Source organism: Microtus oregoni, unplaced genomic scaffold (assembly GCF_018167655.1).
Source record: "Microtus oregoni isolate MIOR12 unplaced genomic scaffold, Mior012 000022F_ref0000154, whole genome shotgun sequence".
NCBI classification, from domain to species: domain Eukaryota; kingdom Metazoa; phylum Chordata; class Mammalia; order Rodentia; family Cricetidae; genus Microtus; species Microtus oregoni.
Genome location: NW_024543081.1, coordinates 10,201,237 through 10,222,335, shown reverse-complemented (window position 1 = coordinate 10,222,335; position 21,099 = coordinate 10,201,237). Strand labels below are relative to the sequence as shown.

The 21,099-nt window shown below is 47.8% G+C and overlaps 1 protein-coding gene across 4 annotated transcripts in view; it reads right to left on the bottom strand.

Annotated features, from left to right (window-relative positions):
• Arfgap3 (ADP ribosylation factor GTPase activating protein 3) overlaps positions 1-18,288 on the bottom strand; it is a 48,594-nt gene extending 30,306 nt beyond the window's left edge. For 2 of the 4 annotated variants that reach the window (XM_041672213.1, XM_041672214.1), the window contains exons 1-5: positions 18,126-18,288; positions 11,307-11,425; positions 5,646-5,718; positions 3,437-3,568; positions 1,598-1,681 (exon numbers count right to left, since the gene is read on the bottom strand). In XM_041672213.1, the coding sequence (XP_041528147.1) occupies positions 1,598-1,681; positions 3,437-3,568; positions 5,646-5,718; positions 11,307-11,425; positions 18,126-18,194 (477 nt within the window). In that variant the 5' untranslated portion in view covers positions 18,195-18,288. The remainder of the gene's footprint in view (positions 1-1,597; positions 1,682-3,436; positions 3,569-5,645; positions 5,719-11,306; positions 11,426-18,125) is intronic. The other 2 variants (XM_041672216.1, XM_041672217.1) reach the window with 1 other exon arrangement.
• Positions 18,289-21,099: the final 2,811 nt, after the last annotated feature.

Genomic DNA, 21,099 nt, shown 5'->3' with positions numbered 1-21,099 from the left:
TCTTGCTTCTCTGTATGCTTCCCACCAGTGTCCTAATGTTGAACAGGCCCAGGAGCTACAAGACGAACCATCCCCGACTGCTATGGAACAGTCTTTGTGCACTGGAAACACGCATTACTCTCACTGGTTAATACAGAGCTCACTGGCCTAGAGCTGGGCAGGCAGAGATTGGGTGGGAGAGCCAGACGAGGAGGACACTGGGAAGAGGGGCAAAGTTGAGGAGTCACCAGGAGATGCCAGGAGGTGCAAAGCGTGCAGGATGGGCAGTATATAGATGAGGTGAGTGAGCCTCGGGGCAGCACAGAGATGAACAGACATGGGTTCATTTAAGTGATGGGAGCTAACTAAAATCATGTCTAAACTATCAGCTCATCATCTGTAAATATTAAGCCTCGGTGTGGGTATTTGGGGAGCAGCTGGTGGGACAGAGAGGATTGGTGGTCTAGATGGAAGACTTTGCCTACACCAGACTGTAACCTCCAAACCTGCATCATCGTAAATCTCTCTTCTTGGGTATGTGCCACCATGACAGGTATGAACGTGTAATTTCATTTTAAAACTGAGCAAGTAGCAGCCCCTCCTCAATGGGACAGTAAGAATCAGGGAGAATCCAGACCATGGGGCTCTAAGCCAGAAGTCTGCAAGTGTTGCTTCCCAGGACCTGTTAGTGTTTTGGGTCTTGCAAGCTCTACCCTTAGCAAAGTGACTTGAGAGGAAGCCAGTGAAGCGCTGTGGCTGGCTGTCACTGCTGCGATCTAACTGCACATGCCACCCCCTGAACACTACTGCACTGGCTTCTCTGTATTCTACTCCTGTCATTTAATTCTCACAGTAAGTCTTGAAATCAGGGCACTGAGATTTGCCCCCATGACCTCAGGGAATGGAGATTTACCCCATGACATCAGGGAACGGAGATTTACCCCCATGACGACAGGGCACTGAGATTTGCCCCCATGACATCAGGGAACGGAGATTTACCCCCATGACATCAGGGAACGGAGATTTACCCCCATGACGACAGGGCACTGAGATTTACCCCATGACAACTGTCTTTATTATTCAGTCACCAAGCTCTGAGTTGGCTAAGAAAGCACCCCAGAGCTAGGTACAGAGGTGACCACATTCCAGTCAGCAAGACAGGAGCAGGGGTGTGGATGCCACTTCTAGACTGTCTCTGAAACAAGACAGGGCCCTTGCTTTCCCGGACAGGTACACCTCGCCTATGAACTGTGGCCCCAGGTTAGACCCCAAGTCAGAAGTCATGAATGGAGAACAGCACAGGAAACTCATCAGGCAGCCTATATCTTACTGCATTGCAAATGCATGCTTGTTAGGGTTTCAGAATAAGCACATTTTAAAATTATGTGAAGCATGGCCAGAGAGATTGCTCAGGGGTTAAGAGCTTGCAGTGCTTTTGCAGAGGACCCAAGTTCAGTTCCCAGAACCCATGTAGGAAAGTTCACAACTATCTGTACCTCCAGCTCCAAGAGTCTGATGCCTTCTTCTGGACTCCATGGGCACTGCACTCACATGTACAAACCCCCATATACATATACATGATCTAAAACAAACCTTGAGAACAAAGCAGCAAACTTACCTCCTGAGAGGCATGGGCAGCAAAAAAATCCTCCTCCTTTGGGGGAGGGGACACAGGTGGAGCTGCACAGCTGTCAAGCCACAGCTGGAAGGAAAATAAAACGGAGCTTAGCAGGGAGTTTACCTCAGCTCTCCCCTCCACTCCCCTCTGGAGCTTGCAGCTTACGCTGCCTAGTACCTCACACACACCACCAGTGTCCATACAGGGCCCTGAGCACACTGTAGAAAAAGCTGTTACTCCAAAGTCCCCACCCTCAGGAGGTCAAGGACCCCAGTTCCTGAAACCCTTTTAGATATTAATGTAGGTTCTAAACCACAGTGACCAGGCCCAGTCCAAACCCAGAATTTCCATCCTCACTGAAGTTGCTTATAACCTCGACATAACACCCCTGATGCTTTCAATCCATCTCCAGACACTAGCAAAGATGAGCTGTGAGAAAAACATGTTCCTGGCTGAGGCTGAGGCTGAGGCAGGCACACTGCCCTGTGCTTCAGTCCTCAGACTAACAAATGAGTGGCCTTCCTGTGCCCTCTCAGGGCATGCCTGCCTTCCTCACTGCCAAGCTTTTTATTCTAATGGTTTCCACGGTAAACACAGCCCCAAGGGCAGAGCAGTGTCTAGGGCTCCCAGGCTTCCAAAGGCTGTGATATGCCTTCAAGTAGACCCATCAGCCCTGAGCTAAGGCCCCTGTGTGGTCAATGCTCACATGTCACCAATATATATATATATATATCAAACAAAGCTGGCAATTAATTAATTAGTTAATTCTTTGCAGCATGAAGTGGAAGCCCAGGGTCGCTCACAGGCAGCAACATTCTGTCACAGAGCTTACGCCCATGAAATGAGGCTATCCTTTTATTTATGGTTGACTGATCTTCATTTTCAAGACCCTGACTGGCCTAGAACTCACTGTGTAGATCAAATAGATCTCATAATTGAGGTGATCCTCCTACCTCTTCCTTCCAAGTACTAGAATCCTAGGTTTGAGACACCCTGTTCGCTTATTTTTGTTTCTGAGATGGGGTTTCATAGCCCAGACTGGGCTTGAACTTGGATTCCTCCTGCTTCTGCCTCCTAAGTGCTGGAATCCCAAGTGTGAACCAGCGCTCCTAGCACTAAAATGACAAATCTTTAACTGGAAGCACACATTAAGCAGTTATGTATTGATTAGTTAATGGAAACATGACCTATGTGACCCACAGTCGGAAGGAACCTAAGGTCTCCAGCAGTGATCCTCAGTGTCCATGTGTACTGAGAGCTGGGCTGACCTGGAGAAGGAATGTGCTTCCTTGTCTAAGACCTGGATTACATGGCAAAGCCAGTAGTAACAGCCTGGGGCCAGGGTCTTGGGGAAACTGTGACTTAAACCTGAGAACTCAACTCTTGCCCCTTAAAGGGCTGTGGTTATCAGGCTCAAGGCTGCTCTGTGCTCTGTCTGAGACACACTTGGTACCCTGTGTTCCCTTGTACGACATTGCTAGATTAGCTTCCTGCTGACTTTGTCCCATTGGGCGGTAGCTTTCTGTTGATCCTTGCAAACTGTATATAAGACGCTGTACTTCTTAATAAACTCATTTGCACATACCACCAACTTGGACAAGACCTCCGAGCCCAGCTTTCCTACTTCATTTATCCTCGCATCTCCTGGCCCTCCCCTTTGGGCCCTGTCACTGAAGAATGATCTGCTGGTCCAGGTCACACGTGAATTGACAGGGCAGAGTCCTTCTAATAATGAGGGTCTTCCATGCCCTGGCTCCTCACAGTAGACTTCAGAGAGTTTTACTGCTTGGGATTAAACGAACGCTTTTTACTGAATGAACTTTATCTACAGGGACTCACATCAGTGCCGTGCTTCCGGGTGGCCTGGGTGGCCAGAGACTTGACTTTCTCCCGGTAGAGCTGAGCTGCACGGCTGTTGTACTTGGCATTGGTGTCACTGGTGGTACACCCGTGCTGGTGGAAGAAGGAAGACTACAGAGAAAAGCAGGCAAATTAACAGAAATATACAAGACTTCTGACCTCAGGCTCAAAATGCTACTGAATGAGGGACTTAAAAAGTTCAAGGGAAAATGAAAACAATTGGACACCATGAAAGCTCTAAAGTAAATTTCCCTTACTTTACAGAAGGGAATCCTTGGGGCCAACCAGACGGCTCAGCAGGGAAAGGCTTAGGCTGCAAAGGTGACAAACTGAGTTCAATCCCCAAGACCTATGTGGTGGGAAAGGAGGCTCACGGCGCGCCTACAAGCTGTCCTTTGACCTCTACACGGGCACCATGGCATGTGCACAAGCATGTGCATACACATACAAAGACATAAATGGAATAAAACATTTAAAAAGAAAATCCCTTCAAATATAGTGACAATATTTTTATTTTTAACACTTATTGATTGATGGATGGATTGTTGGGGGTGCATGTGTGCACATATGACATCTTGGGGGAATCTGTTATCCTTTTCCAGAAAATGAGTTCCAGGTATAGAAGTCATGTCACCTGGCCTGACAGCAGGCTGAACCATCTTGGGTCCTAAAGTTAATATTTGATAAAACTAGACCCAAGACTAGAGAGAGAATGGGTTAGCTGGCCTTCAGATCTGCACTAACCACCTGTGCTGACTTGTTTGTTTCTTTTTTTTTTTTTTTTGAGACAGGGTTTCTCTGTGGTTTTGGAGCCTGTCCTGGAACTAGCTCTGTAGACCAGGCTGGTCTCGAACTCACAGAGATCCGCCTGCCTCTGCCTCCTGAGTGCTGGGAACCTGTGCTGACTTGAAGGCTGCTCTGAGGAGGGTTTCCTTGTGAGAGGCAGGGGCTCGCTATGTATCTCTGTGAGTTCAGGCCAGCCTGATCTACACAGCAAATTCCAGGACAGCCAGGGCTGCATAACCTCAAAAGAGAAACCAGGCGGGACAAAGGTCTTAGAGAATAAATGACAACTCTTCATTACAGGGTCTTACTATATAGTCTTGGCTGGCCTTGAACTCATGGAGCTCCTTCTGCCCCTGCCTGCTGGGTGCCAGGTTTACAGACATGGTCACCACATGTGACAACATATGACTTCTTATACCTGGCTGAACAGCACCTCTGAAAGTGTTTCAGTCACCAGTCAGCACTGTTTGGAAAAGGGAGTGTCAGTGTCTCAAAAGACCTTTTGGGCTCGCATCTCTTCTCCTCTTCTGACAACTTCATGTATGCATATAATGTGTTTTGGTCATTTTTGCCCTCTATTAGGCTCTCTCATCACTGCTTATTCCCAACAAGGCCCCTTCTTCTTTCATGCCCACTGGAGGGCTTGCTTTTTTGTGTGACCCACTGAGTTCAGTCAAGTATAGTTATTTATTGGAGCCTGTACAACTACCCCATGGCTACACCACTGAAGAAAATGACCCCCTCCCCCGCTACACACACTAGCTTCTTTGAACCGGTTTCTGGTCTACCACTGGATAGACCTGATTCTCTCTAGTTAATGTAAATACATACATTCCAGTGTAAGCACAGAGGTTCTCCTTCAAGGGTTAAAACCTCCTTTTTATTTTAAAGATTTATTTATGCATGTATAGGAGCGCTGTATTTGCATGTATGCCTGCATGACAGAAGATGGCATCAGATTTCATTACAGATGGTTGTGATCCACTATGTGGCTGCTGGGCATGGAAGTCAGGACCTCTGGAAGGACAGCTAATGTTCTTAGACTCTGAGCCATCGCTCCAGCCCCTCCTTCTGTTTTAAGCACACCGGTCTTCTAAATCCTCACTTGCTTTCAGATTCCTTAAAGCACTTAGACTCGTTCATTTTCTTGTGAATTTACTTCTTCAGTTGTGCTCTGACTCTATCAGCAGAGGGGTTGGTTTGTCACCAGACACCCAGCATCCAGCCCAACAGGTCCTCACTCAATGGGTTTCTGAATAAAAACACGCCGTTGATGCTTCTGGCTGTTGAGCCTGCTTTTTGCCATCTGCCCCCACCATCTCCACCCCCACCCTGAGCAACCCAAACACATAGGAATTGAACTTCAGTAAAGAGAAGGAAAGGGCACGTCTGGGGGACTTACAGCATTCGAGTTCCCTCCAACTTGCATGCATCGAAGCTGAAACCAAGACCAGTTCGAATCCAGCTCTGTGGATCTGGAAAGAAACAAGATGCCACAGTGTGAAAACTTCCCTTCTTTGGCATCAAACCGCTAACGAACCTTTCATAACATTTCCTAGAGCACTGGGATTTGGGACCTCTGTGCAGCCAAGCTAAGTACCTGTATCCTCACCCGGCAGGCAAAGGCAAGAGAACTGTAAGTTGGAGCCTTGTCAAAGTTCCATGTGAACCTATTTCAAAGACCACAAAGGGTGGGACTGGTGGCTGCTATTGTGGGTGCTTTACCTGCATGTGTGTCTGTACAGCTTGTGTATGCCCGGTCCTTCAGAGGCCCGAAGACAGAGTCTGATCCCCTAAAGTTACACACAGTTATGAGCCTCCACATGGGTGCTAGGGAGCCAAACCTAGGTCCTCTGGAAGAACAGCAAGGGCTCTTAGCCACTGAGCCATCTCTCCAACCCCTTTAAGCGGGGGTATTTAACTAAGTTAACAAATTCCCTCAGAACCCTGGATTCCCACAACAAAAGGTTCTGATTGTGGAGGCCTGAGCATGCCCCATAGGAGCTTTGGGCAGTGCCCACTCCAATAGGAAGAACTGCTGCCCAGCAGAGAGTCCTGTGAAAGCTGAGTGCTGAGAAAAAAGTGCTCTTGCTAACCAATGGAGTAACAGGAAGGTGGCCTATGAGGTAAGGAGACAGTGGCCTCCCTCGCACTTCACTAGTGGCTACCCAACACAGCACTTCTGTAAGTAGAGTGTTTAAGTAGATTTTGGCGGAATGAATGCTGACTTCCCATAGTCAGCAGTGCAGAGGGAAGAAAGTATGTTGTGAATGGTGTGGACTGTGGTAGGTCATTTGTTTCCAATGTGTGAGGGTTCTTCCTTCAAGGCCACGTGTCCCCTTCCATGCTGGTGTCGTGCTAAGGCTCTTTGCTTGAGTTCCTTGAGAGGCACAAAGCTGAGTCTGAGATGAGGATGTGAACATCACCACCCTGGGTGCTGGGCAGGGCCAGGGCAATTCCAGCCGCTGCTGAATTCTGGGCCCCAGGCATCATCAAATCTGGTGTTTATACATACACTCCTACCTTGTTTCGCTGGATGCCCACCAAAGACAGGTTAGAAATTATTGGTCCTCGTAAAAATCACTACCTTGAAATTTAATCTAAAATCACAAACTCCACTTGGTTAAATATACCAACCATGACACACTGAAAGCTCCGACTGCTGGCGTGTGCTGGTGCTCATCCGTGTGCACGTGTGTGGCTGGCAGGGCGAGGAGGAGGAGGAAAGGAGGACCCAGAACAGGGGCTTCCATGCCTCACTTACATATGTGGGTGCTGCTTAAACCTTTTCCACTGAGCATTTGAATATTTTCTTTTGAGCTGGGACATGAGGTTGCTTAGGATGGTCTTGGACTTGAGAGCTCAAGTGATGCCCTCAGCCTCCCTAGGGCTGGGTTCCTGGCATGTGCCACTCCACCAGGCTTGTAATGTCTTGTTTGTTTGCTTGTTTGATTTTTGAGACAGGGTCTTTTTATGTAGTCCTGGCAGGCCTGGACTTCACTATGTAGACCAGGTTGGCCTTACACTTGGCAGTGATTGTCCTGGGTAACGTGTGCCCTGGATTTTCTCCTGTCCACAGCCTACCGTCCGTTGGCTCGGTACTTTTTAGTTGTTGTTTTTTTGAGTCATCCATTAGTGTGTGACTCATGCAGTTACATTTATCTGACTTTGAAAAGGAACATGGCCCAGCAGATCTAGCTGCCCAGGTTCCAGGCTCCAGGCCAGTCCTCCCCCTACCTGATTTCCTGTAACTGTGTATGTGGGCATGTGCCTTAGAGGTGAGCAAGAGGACAGGCCAGATGATAAGGAAGGGACCTGGGAAGGAGAAAAGGACAGAACAGCCCCAAGCAGGAGTGTGCTTCCTTTGCTCTAGACAGGGTGTGGCATTGTATCTGAACAGCTATAGACAAATCTGGGAAAAACATTTTCAAACGTAAATCTGGAAGCTGGGAGAGGGATGGTGATATTGGTGTCTGTAATCCTAGTGCTTCAGGAGGCTGAGGAAGGAAGATCTCTAGTTCAAGGCCAGCCTAAGCAGTGTACAGAGTGAGTTCGAGGTCAGCCTGGGAAAAGTATAAAAGCCTGTCCCAAGAAGTGCAAAGAGGCTGAGGATCCAGCTCAGTGGAAGAACAGCTGCCTAGCATTCACTGGTGTGGCACTGGATGCATCCAAGTTCCTTGGTTCTGTCCAAAGGGGGCTCACACACTGACAAAAACACACGCACGAACTTATACACTTAGCTATTTTCACAAACAAAAATTAACTCATGCCTTTAATTGCAGCACTTGGGAGTTTGAGGTCAGTCTGGTCTACAGAGATAATTGTAGGTAGGAATAGCCAGGGCTAGATAGTGAGACCCTGTCTAAAAAACAAAAAGAAAACTCAAAAGTGTCAAAAACATAAATGTAAGACTTGAAACTATAAAACTATGGGGAACTATAAAACTAAACTATAAAACTAAGATTATCGGCAAAAAAAAACAGGAGCTCACGGCTGTGGGCTCGGTTCTCGTTCTTTGAGGAGGATTTGAAAGGCACACACTATCTGGACGTCAAGAAAGTTTCCAACAGGTGTATCAGAAAACAGAGTAGAGTCATCATCCATCAAATGGGAGGAAATTCTCAAATCATTTCTGTTATAGGGGTCAATATATAGCAAACAAAAAGAAGTCTGAAAACTCAGCACAACAAACAACTCAATCCAAACCAGGCAAGAACTTGAACACAAAGTCTTCTAAGAAGATACACAGATGGGCACAGTGCACAAGAAGACACTGGGCACTATCACTGGGGAATTCACATCACACCCGATGGCTGTTAATAGAAATGAAGGAGGGAGGGAGGGAGGGAGGGAGGGAGGGAGGGAGGGAGTGAGGGCTGGCCTGGGGTCTAACTCAGCAGCACAACACCTGTGCAGCATGCATAAGGCCCAAGTTTAGTCCCTGGCACCACAGAAAAGACAAAAGGGCAGGATCAGGAGGGTGAGGACCAGGAAGAAGAATAGAGACAGAAGCCGGGAGGTGGTGGTACACGCCTTTAATCCCAGCATTCAGGAGGCAGAGGCAGGCGGATCTCTGTGAGTTCGAGACCAGCCTGGTCTACAGAACTAGTTCCAGGACAGGCTCCAAAGCCACAGAGAAACCCTGTCTCGAAAAACCAAAAAAAAAAAAAAAAAGAATAGAGACAGGAGATGAGATGGAAAAGAAGAGGATGAGGAGGAAGAAGAGAGGAGGAGGAGGAAGAGGAAAAAGTCAAGTGACAGATGTTGGTGAAGATGAGCAGAGACTGGAAGCCTAGTGCATGGCTGTGGGGGATGTAAGAAGGCCCTGGCATTCTGTAACAGGGAGGGCTTCCTCAAAACAGGAGAGATGTAATCACCACCTGAGTCATCAACAGCACTTCCGGGTACCAGCCCAAAAGGACTCAACAGTTCCCAAGGTGATGTGCGTGCACCTGTGCTCAAGGCAGCTTTACTCAATAGCTACAACATGGGAGCAACCCGTGTCCATCACGGCTGGACAGAGAAGCAAATCAGTGTCTACAGATGGCTGGGATATTGTTCAGCCTCGTCAAAGGACGGGAACACCGATTATGAAACAATGGACGAGCCTTGATAAGAGTGAGCCAAGCAAACGGAGCCAGTGTCCAACAAACACCCCAGCTCTATTCACATAATGTGTGAGGTTTGAGTCAGCATCCCCAACATGCTCTTGTGTTAAAGCTTGTGGTCCCAGCTGGTGGTGCTGTCTGAGGAGGTTCTGAGGTTATGGCAGCCTTAGGAGGTGGAGCCTTCCTGGAGGACATCACTTGGGGTGGGCTTTGAGTTCTTACAACCTCACCCCACTTCCTGACCTCTCTCTGATCCCTGATGGTCAGGCTGGCCCAATTTCCTTCCAGTATGATTTTTTTTTTCACCATTATGGACTCTCTCTCTCTGGAACCCTCAGCCAAAATTAACTTTTTTTTTAAATTTTTTAAGGTTTATTTATTTATTTATTATCTATACAGTGTTCTTCCTGAATGTATGCCTGCAGGCCAGAAGAGGACACCAGATATTATTACAGATGGTTGTGAGCCACCATGTGGTTGCTGTGAATTGAACTCAGGATCTTTGGAAGAGCAGCTAGTACTCTTAACTGCTGAGACATCTCTCCAGCCCCAAAATTAACTTTCTTAAGTTGCTCTTGGAGATGGTGTTTCAGCACAGGAACACATTAGAAACTAGTACAGGAAGTATTAAAGTAGGCAAATCATAGAGTTTAAAGACAGCAGGCGGAAACATTGAAAAAATGCACCACAGGCTTGCTTGCAGGCCAATTTGGTGGAGGCATTTTCTGAATCAAAGTTCCTTCTTCCAAAATGATGCTGGTTTGTGTCAGGCTGACATAAAACCAGTCAGCACAGCTAGGCATCAGTGGCACACGCCTTTAATCCCAGCACTTAGGAGGCAGAGGCAGACGGATCTCTGTGAGTTTGAGGTCAGCCTGACTTATAAAGTGAGTTCCAGGAGCTGGGGGAGAGTGTGCTGGAGAGAAGGCTCAGTGGTTTAAGAGCATTGATTGCTCCTGCAGAGGACCAGAGGATCTGGGTTTGATTCCCAGAACTCACACGGCACCTCACTTTCTACAACTCCAGTTCCAAGGGAATCTGGTACCTTCTGGCTTCCAAAGGCCAGACACATACAGAATGAACACACACCTACACACACACTACACACACACACATATGCAAAATACCCATACACATACAAATAAATACATAAAAATTTTAAATGTTAAAGTAATGGGTGGAGGGCTGGGGCTGTAGTTCAGTGGTAAAGTATTTCCCTTGCAAGTGTGGGGCCCCAGGTTCAATGTCACTAATAAAAAAGCAAAAACAGCAAAGGAGATAGGCATGACAGTCACAAGTCAAGACATTTAAGAACCCTGAGCTGTACATGAAGAAAGGCAAATTATATATCTGTATTATTTGTGTCTTATATCACAATAAGAAAAAGTAGAATAGATAAAAAAACATTTGACTGGCCATTAAATCCTTCAACATTTAAAGAAGAAATAGGAGCCAGGCGTGGTGACACCTTTGATCCCAGTGCTTGTAAAGTAGAGGCAGATGGACCTCTGTCGGTTGTAAGGTAAGCCTGGTCTACATAGAGAGACCCTGTTTCAAAAACAAAAAATGAACTAAGTAAATAAAAAAAAAATAAAAAGAATCTGGGAAGTGGTGATGCACACCTTTAATCCTAGCATTTAGAAGAGGCAGAGGATCTCTGAGTTCCAGGACAGTCAGGACTACAAAGAGAAACCTTGTCTCAAAAAAACTAGTAGTAGTAGTAATAGTAGTAATTCTAATAATAGTAATAATAACAATAATAAAATAAAAAGAGACAAAGACATTCTAGCACATTCCAAACATTCTGGAACCAGAGTCTCAGACAAAAGATGACTAACATTTTCTCCTTTAAATTCTTCCGGCCAGGTATTGTTTCCAGCAGGGAGACAAGTACTGTATGCACCCACGTAACAGTGCAGTTTCTCCAGCCCGTGAGGGAAAGAAAGTTCACTTACCGGATAAAACTCAAGTGAACACCAAGTGACCGGTGTGACCCTGAGCAGTCGATGCAAAGAAACACCCCGAAGGTTATGCTTGCCCAGCTGGGGTTTTTGGCACCGCAGTCAAAACATACCTGAAAGAAAAAGACATTAAATGTGGTCGGTAACTAACTGACATCAGTCAGCGAGTCATTCAGGAGGTTGGAGAGGGAGATTCACACTTTACACCCAGAGGCTGAGCCCAGAGACCTGGCCTTGCAGGCATGAGGATCTGCATGCTGTCCACCCCTAGAGCCCACGGTGGGGCGGGGGGACCAGCTGGCTGTGCTTACCTGTTGCTAGGGAGGCACAGACTGACAGATCACCTACTTGACAAGTTGCAGGCCAGTGAGAGACCCTGCTTCAAAGAAACAAAGTGGGTGGCATCTGAGGAATGACTACTGACCACCGAGGTTGTCGTCTGGCCTCCACACACACATGAACACATGTGTGCCCACACATTCACATGGACATACACATACAGGAAGAGAAAGGATGTCACCTAGGTTTTCCAAATGCTCACATTTCTTTTATAATGATGATGACGGTAATAATACAAAGCTACATTAATTAAATACAGTAAAAATATAGATTTATCTCAAACACTGCTTCTCTCAGAACTGTCAGTAGGGACCCTTAGCACATAAATGCATGTTGCCGAGGAACAGGACTCTGCCGGGACACTCTGTCCCATCCCATCACGGGGGCAGCGGTTGTCACCCACATAGCAGGCTTCTGGGTGTGAGTCTCTCTCTCTGCCTGAGAAGGAGGGGGCACTAGCCAGATGCTCAATCATTCCCCACCTCTTAATAATCATATCCTTGTGCAATCTCCACCTCACTTTACCTAGGTGCCTTGGAGAATGAGGTGGGAGGACAGTCTACCACTTCTGCGATTGGCCTCGTCACTGCTGTCACCACTGGGTCACTACCTCTGGGAGAAACCAGATACAGTTTCTCAAGGACACTCAAGAGAGCCCTGGGGACAGGCTCAAGTGGCAATGAGCTGGGTGAGGCCCTTGCTGAATAGCTGTGGAGAGTGGAGGCCTGCCCACATCAGCAGATGGAGTGATTGCTCAGATGACAGACATGAGCGGCATCACAGATACGACCCACTAGCTGGCCACGTCACTCTGCTCCTGACCTCAGAACCCATGTGGGGAACATGTCTGTGGATGGAAGATGCTAAGTCTGGGAGTTACTCCAGTGTTCCTCTCTGAAACACGGCTATCCCAACCGCCAATCCAAGGCACTTTGAGAACTGCTAGACACATGGGTCAGACAACAGAATGTGTCCTCCACTCTGTGGGCACAGAGAGTCCCTACAGGGCTGGGCCTTCCCTGTTACCTGTTTTCTCTATTAGCACAGGTGTTTAGTGCTGGCTGAACAGTTCTGGATATTTACCTCCCACGGACTCTTATCAATTAGTCTTTTCTCATAGGCACTCAGCAAATGTTTGCTAACCAAGTAAACAGCACACCAACTTATTGCCAGCTCACAAACTGCCACCTGACCCCTCCATGATGATGAGAGAAAACACTCTTTATCTGATAACACGTGCACAGAGCTATTTAAAGATACACAGTGCTGGGCACTCGGAGGGCTCAGTGGGTAAAGGTGCTTGCTGCCAAGCTTGATGATGACCTAAGTTCAATTTCTGGATCTTCATGGTGGGAGGAAAGAAATGAATCCCTCAAGCTGTCCTCTGACCTACACAAGCAGGTCATGAAAAGCATACCATGGTACTCATGTGACCCCACCACCACCCAAAATAAATAAATAATCACACAGTGTCTTCCATGGAATTTAATATTTATAGTTAATTCAAATCGGAATAGCAATTACATTTTTTTACAAACAGGAAATTAGCTTTAATATTTTTCAGCCCCCCCCCGACATACTTTAGACAAATTTTATAAAGTGAACACTACCCTCAGCTGCTTGCAGCCTTAGGAAGCAAGAGAAACTACAAGCTGCTGAATAGCTGTCGCCATGCTGGACTCAGGCTGACCAGCGACAGCGGGTGTGGAGTGACAGCAGGCTTGGAGAGTGGACAGTGACTCACTGGGCTACGTGTCAGACACTGTAACAGAAGCCAAGGTACACAGGAGTGGACGGCATCGTAAGTCCACCAGTGCACACCGAGACCTAGTCCCTGACAGCCAAGTGCTGTCCTGTGAGGCGCTTGGACTTGAGGGGAGAGATAGGCACAGACATTAAACAGCGCTGGGGAAGCAGCTGTGTACTTCCTATCCTGTGCTGTCCCTACCCCCATGGTCTAGTGGGTGAGACAACCCGTTATCTGATCCTGTGGCTTTAGATGAAGTAATGCACGGCCTCAGCCACCCCACTGCCTGGGACCCCTGGGAAATCTCCTGCTGCCTTAGCAGGCCTGGGGCAGGCTGAATGTTCTGCAGTTCTGTGTTGAAATTCTCGAGGCTTTTCAAACAAGGGTATAACCTCTCTATTTTCAGCATTTTACAAATTAATAGCTGGCCTTCACCATCATTTTAGGGAGAATAAGGAAACAATCAGACATCAGAGCTGAGATACAGGAACCAGGGCAGGAATAGTGGGACATGCCTGGGAAGTGGAGGCAGGGGGAATTCAGTTACACTGGACCCTAAGTGATTTGTGTTCTTGGCACCTACCCCTAGCATTTCACCAGTGTCTCCCATATCAGACAACATAACAAATGAAGCCCTTCATCTACTTTAAACACTACTTCATTTTATGAATGTTTTATGTCTGTCTGTGTACCACATGTGTGTCTGGTGTCGGCAGAGGCCAAAGAGGACATTAGTGCCCCTGGAGCTGTAGTTATGAATGGTTGTGAGCCACCATGTGGATGCCAGAACCAAACCCAGGTCCTCTGTGAGAGCATTATTAAGAGCTCTTAACCGGGGCTGGAGAGGTGGCTCAGAGGTTAAGAGCACTGACTGCTCTTCCTGAGGTCCTGAGTTCAATTCCCAGCAACCACATGGTGGCTCACAGTCATCTATAATGAGATCTGGTGCCCTCTTCTGGCATGTAAACATACATGGAAAGAATGTTGTATACATAATAAATAAATAAATAAATAAATCTAAAAAAAAAAAGAGCTCTTAACCACTGAGCAACCTTTCTATCCCAGTTTACTTTTTAAAAGAGTTATTCTAAATTGCGCGTGTGCGTGTGTAGGCGTGAGTACAGCTACCCTTGGAGGTCAGAGTCACTGAATCCCTTGGGACTGGGACTGGAGTGGCTGTGAGCACCTGGCACGGGTGCTGGGAACCTGACTCAGGCTCTGTGCAAGGGCAGCACTCGGTCTTCACTGCTGAGCCATCTCCCCAGCCCCACATCTTCTATTTTCACCCCACTGCAGGCGTCTCGAAGGCACGTGCCATGTCTACACCTTCAGCGTAAATGTCCTCAGTGCTTTACACGGTGATGCACATGGTGGGTGCTGAACAAACACCAGGAAGCAGCCTGTGGGCCGAGGCCATTCACCCAAGCAGCCTGCCGTCACAACCAAGGCAATGCGGATGGCAAATTCCAATACAGCCAATCTAGCTGCTTTCTTTTTGCCTTTTCTGACTTATGCATTTTAGGGTTCCTTTTTTATTACCCCTCTCTTTTCTAGAGAGGGTCTCCCGTAACTCATTTGTTCTGTAGCTGTAGATGACTTTGAACTTTGATCCTCCTGCCTCTTCCTCCAGGTTCTGGAATTAAAAGTGTACAGCACTATACCAGGCCTACAGCTCTATTACAGCACAGTTTACTTTCAGGGAAGGCCCTTATAAGCTCAGATGAGTCTTTACACATTGGTACTTATTTAATTTTTAAATTTTCATTTGTGAAAGGACCTTGCTATGTGGTCTAGCCTTGAATTCGCCAATCCGTCTGCCTCAACCTAAGTGTTTAAAAAAATGTTGTTAAGCCAGGCATAATGACATATTCTTGTAATTTCATCATTCAGAAGGCTGTGGCAGGGGGATTGCAAAATTCAAGGCCAGCCCGGAGTTACATAGTGAGTTTAAAGCTAGCTACACAGAAAGAACCTGTCTCAGAAACAAAACAATAAAAGGAAGAGAGAGAGAGAGAGAGAGAGAGAAAGAGAAATGTGAGTGGGGGAGCTACAGCTCAATGGCAAAGTGTTTGTCTAGAATACACAAGGCCCTAGGTTCAAATCCCAGTACTACAGAAAAAGGGAGGGGCTTGTTGTTAACCAGTCCTTCTAGCAATTAAAACGAGTTTTTACTGTTCTTCATGGCTTCAAGCCATTTCATCATCAACAGTTTCAAGCCAAGACCATAAAGGAGAGCCAAGTACCATGAGACATGACCAGAAGCTACTCTGGCATCTTGCTTTAGAAATCTTATCACAAGCTAGGCGGTGGTGGTGCACACCTTTAAGCCCAGCACTCGGAAGGTAAAGGCTAGTTTGAGGCTAGCCTGGCCTACCGAGCTAGTTCCAGGACAGCCAGGGCTACACAGAGAAACCCTGTCTCAAAAAACAAACAAACAAATCATATTACAGAACATAATATATCCACAGGTATGCTCTTAGAATAAAATGGAAACAATGGCTTCATTCATGTAGACTAAAGTCACAACAGGGTTTTCTTGGATCATCTAATCTAATCTAATCTTTACAACCACCCTTTCGGTTAGATCCAGTTCATAATCACATTCTCAGACAATGAAAATAAAGTGCAAAGTGGACAAGGTATGTGCTTCAGCGTGGTAAAGCTAGAACACAGCAGCACCTCTCCCATATATATAATATATTATATAAATATATATATAAATATATAAATATATATATATATATATATATATATATATATAGTGTGTGTGTGTGTGTGTGTACATTTTAGGGCAGGTCTCACTTTGTAACCAGACTAACCAGAAATCCACTACATAGCTTAAGCTGTTCTTTAACTACTGGAAAAACAAGTGCCTCAGACTCCCAAGGGCTGGAATTGTAGGTATGTACCATCATGCCCATGGACAATAATTTTAATTTTTTTGAGAGAGAGTCTCATGTAGCCCAGGCACGCTAGAACTTGCTATGTAGCTAAGGCTGCCCCTGAACTCCTGATCTTTCTGGCTTCACCTCCAGATCACAGCATATGCCACCATGACCAACGACATTTTAATATGCAAGCAAGCCCACATGGGTTCCTTAAAAGTGTCTCTTGGTATCATGACACTGACTTTTTATTTAAAGGGAACACCTTCCCTTTTTGTTGCTGTTTCTTGCTTTTTATCTTTCTTATTTAGCAGCGTCTTTCTGAGGACTTCAAAGAGAATACATACTGGTGTGACGGGGAGAGAAAGCACTAGCGTATGCATTTCCCACCCTCCAGCTGCACATCCAATCGTGTGTGGTAACAAGCAAGTCCCTGCTACACACAGATCAATCTTCATTTGAAGAAAAATCAAGGAAATAGTAAAGCAACAGACACTGGAGAGTGCCTGGAAGCTGTCTCCTCGTTCCTGCACTCACCAGACATTATCACCCCAATTAACCATTTCCCTCACTAGAAGCCTATAAAAATCTGGACTCCCACTATCAAGACCTAAAATGCCTGGGTTTTATAAAACGTTGGAACTTTCTAGGACACCAGTTCAGGACTCATGGCTGTGCTCGGTTACCAGATGTTTCCTTGGAGGTGGAGGTAGAGACCAGACTGAACTCCAAGAGGGTGGGGAGAGTCCACGGTGACACGACAGCCCTTTGTACTCTCCAGGTGCCACCCTACTCCGTCATCCCAGGGAAGTGGTCACTTTAACCCTGTGTATCATAACAACACTGCCTGCCACGTGCTGAGCGTTATGAGGTACAGTGGGGGTGGGGTGGGGACGCTTACAGAGAAAAAAAAATTGGAGGGGTGGACCTCAACCTCTGAAGGGATGAAGGTGAACTGTGGTGGACTTCCTTAGAAACACAGAAAGCTGGCATCCAGGGCAGAGAACCTTAGCTTTACTGGATCTGGAAACGGGATGCCACCAAAGGACAATGGGATCAGGATCTAACAGGTCATCAGTCCTGAGAAATACTAAAGACAAGGTCCATGGTGGGGATAATTCCTTCTTTCCCAGAGCCCAGCACATTTAATGTTCTGACCCCTAGACATGCTTCCCCCTGGTCTAGGTGGCTGTAGTGTTCCCCCTCAGCTCACGGGAGCCAGAGTGTATGCCTCTCCAGCTTTCTCAGAGATCAGCTATCCAATGGACAGGCGAACTTCCACTCCCTGCTCTCCCCACCCCACCTTGTCTGTGCTTCTGGGTCAAGGTGCTCTGGTCTCCAGACCTAGGCACCCCTAGATGCCATGAACCGGTTCTCTCTCCCCGAGTCCCCAGGTACTGGCCTCTGATCCTGGCCATCCCGAGAGGCCCATACCCCAGTTCTCTCTCTGCCCTAGACATCTCCAGATGCCCATGCCGCCATCCTCCGTCTACGCCCAGGTGCTCTGTCCTCCGGTGCGGGACACCCCAGACGTCCATGCCCCAGCCCTCTCTGTGCTCTCAGGTGTTCTGCTCTGTGCTTCTGTACATCCTCTAGATGCCCATGTCTCAAGTCCTCCCTAGGCCCCTAGGGCCTCTAGCCAGGCTCTCACTGGACCCCGTACTCCGTTGCCAAGCCCCTGGTGTGTGCCCCCCTCTTCCGCCCCTCGCTGGCGAAGGTTGGGGAGCGGCGGCTGCCAGGCCCACAGTGCGACGTGTCACAGGCCGGGCGGCTCCTCCCATGGCCGTGGCCACACCGGGGTCCAGCGAGCCGTGGGGTCCCGAGCCCGCCTGGGGCCGTTACCTTATTAGTGGGCACCGAACGTAGGCGCTTGAAGATGGCCAGAATGTCCTGCTTGCTGGGGTCCCCCATGGTCACCGAGAACCGAGGTGAGGCAATCCCCGACAACCGGGAAGAGACAAGGAGAAGCGGTTGCCGCCTCCCGGAGACCGAGGGGCAGGGCTGCGCGTGACGAAGGCCACGCCCCCTCCGCACATAGACTCCGCCCACAAAGCGGGCGCACGCGCCGTTCTTCCTCGCTCTGACGCTCCAGCGGTGCGTCAGGACCCTCCGGGTTCTCACCTAGAGGCCCGGGGCTGCAGGCGCATGCGCGGACGTAGCGTCTCCTTTCTGCAGTCCTTCAGCTTTCAGTGCTAGTCTGCTGTGTAGGACAGAAGCGCCTGGGTTTGCGCAGGGGGCAGCGCGCTTACCCACCGTACCCGCCAGCATCTCGCTGCCGGCTCCTCTCACGGCCACAGTCACACGTTCTTCCTACTGGGTGGCAGAGCCAGCGGGTCCCATCCATCCTCACGGCCTGGAGAGAAGCAATGGAGGAACGTTTGTTTGTACTCTCGTTCTCCGCTAAAGCTAAGCCGTGACTGAAAGTCTGTGCTGTCTCATTTTCTCCTCTCTCCGGTGAAGCTAGGCTAGCCTAGAACCTACTGTGTAGTCCCCAGGCTGCACTTGACCTGGAGATCATCCAGTATCAGCTTCCTGCGTGCTGGGATTACAGGTCTGCGCTGTGCCATACCGGTTCGGTAATCTTGTAACTATAAATTGTTCTGTCAGTGGAGAGAGTGCCCGCCTCTAGGCCACAGGTTCTGACACGATCAGAACTGAGAAGTCTAGAAAGACCAGAAACATGACTGTATAGTGCTTGGGGCGCCATCTAAACCTCGAATAACATTAGTAGCTAGAAGGCTTGAGCTCGGGAGCAGGTGCCTCTTTTACAAGGGTCAGCATGGAGCAGCTGACAAGCATGGCCTCAGGTAGGGCACAATAGAAGAAAAACAGGTTTTGGTGTTGAGTGCAGTGCCCAGCTTCTTCCTGGTTCGGCTGGCTGCTTCTCAACCAGGCGACTTTAGTCATTTCCTAGCTTGTACGGAGGAGGTGGGGTTGAAACATGCGGACCGGAGCGGCACAGCAGCTTCAGGGATATTCGGGAAGGGGACTTAGTGTGAAGTTGGGAATACTTTCCGGGACATCTGCACACCCTCAGGGAAACTGGCACCTCACAAAAGCTGTGCACTCACCAATCCAGAGCTGGATCCAAAACAACCAAAAACCCACAAGGATCAAAGGGTAGCAGCTGTAAGGAGACAGCTGAAAGAAGGCCCAGACAGGGTGGGAACAGTTGTGTGTTTGGCCTCTTTGTTCAGGATCGAACTCAAGGCTTTGCATATGCTAAGCAAGCGCACACTGCCCACTGAACCACATTCCTGTTCCAGAAGGGTCTGCTTAGCCATGTCCTCCCATCTCTAACTTCCTTTGTCTTTCCCATGTAATGCTCCTTGCCATCTCTCTTCTCTCTGGCCCTGTGCTGCATACTGTCAGTGTTAGGAAACGGCACGAGGTGGACCTTGGCAGGTGGGTCCAAACCACAGCAGGTGTTAATAATACATCTCTTTTTCCGACTTCTCCAAAAACGACAAAAGCCTCTTCTGTAGATTTCACTTCTTTTTCTGTACATCCTGCTGTAATACCCAGCATCCATATTTGGAAGCCCCCTCCCCTTGGTCCGGACTCCACCTCCGGGAATGCCCACCAAGTGCTGACCACTCCCACAGGCTATTTAGGCTGCTTGTCATGCTGTGGGGGAGGGGAGCTGCTGCATTAAACGTGGGCATCATTTATTCAGTCTGATTTGGTCTGATTGGAATTATTTGTGTCAGTGGAGAGGCTCATCTTAAGAAATATACCTAGCACCTGCAATATACATATTGTTTTCGCAGTATTTTAGATTGTGGGAGGTTGGGCTTTATGGGATTAAACTGCACCTCTCGCAATGGATCATATATGTAATTATTATAGATTTCAATGTAAGAGAATAATACACTATAGATGTTGTCTTCATCAGCTTCTGCCTTTCAGAATTCTTGTACATTTATCATATCTACAAATTTTGGATCTGCTTGTTGCTCGCTAGAGGACATCCCTGAAATGGGCATGGCTTTTCTTCTCTGCTGATCTAATAGGGCGTCAACTTCACACTATATTTCCATGCTGTTCCTTTCCTTAGATTTAAAAACAAAACATTTGGCTCAAAATGACCCTATGCTGGTCTGGAGAGATGGCTCAGAGGTTAAGAGCACTGACTGCTCTTCCAGAGGTCCTGAGTTCAATTCCCAGCAACCGCATGGTGGCTCACAGCCATCTATAATGAGATCTGGTGCCCTCTTCTGGTGGGCAAGCATACATGGAAGGAATGTTGTATACATAATAAATAAATAAATCTTTAAGAAAAAAAATGACCCTATGCTGTTAAAGATCATATTTGAACAATGAGAAAGCAGGCCTCATACCCCAGAGAACCTATCATTGTGTGAGTTTTCCCACTTCCGGTCACACCATACGTAAACAAAAGACCATTATTGCCATGAATGAGGTCATCTGCCAATGGACTAGCCACAACATCGAAGTTTCCTCTGAGTGCCAAATTCCGGCTTAAGTGAATACTGAGTCTCCTGATAGTCTCCCTTTCTGCTGAGTCAATGACGCTTAGGAGTGTGGGGCTGTATTGAGGATTTCTACATGTAGCATTCTTGGTCAGGAAAGCTCAGTGGGCACACCCTACAGCACACCCCAACTGGATCTTTAAGGTCTGAGAGTTCATTCTCTTTGCCTCGTCTCTCACCTTCTACTCAGGTCGTTGTCTCTAATTCCTTCTCACACTGACTCGGGTGTGTTTGCTTAGTGGCATGCCTTGGCAGGGCCCGCCAAAGGCACCCACTTCAAGCAGAAACCCTTCCCTGCCTGCTCAACCTGAAATAGACCTGCC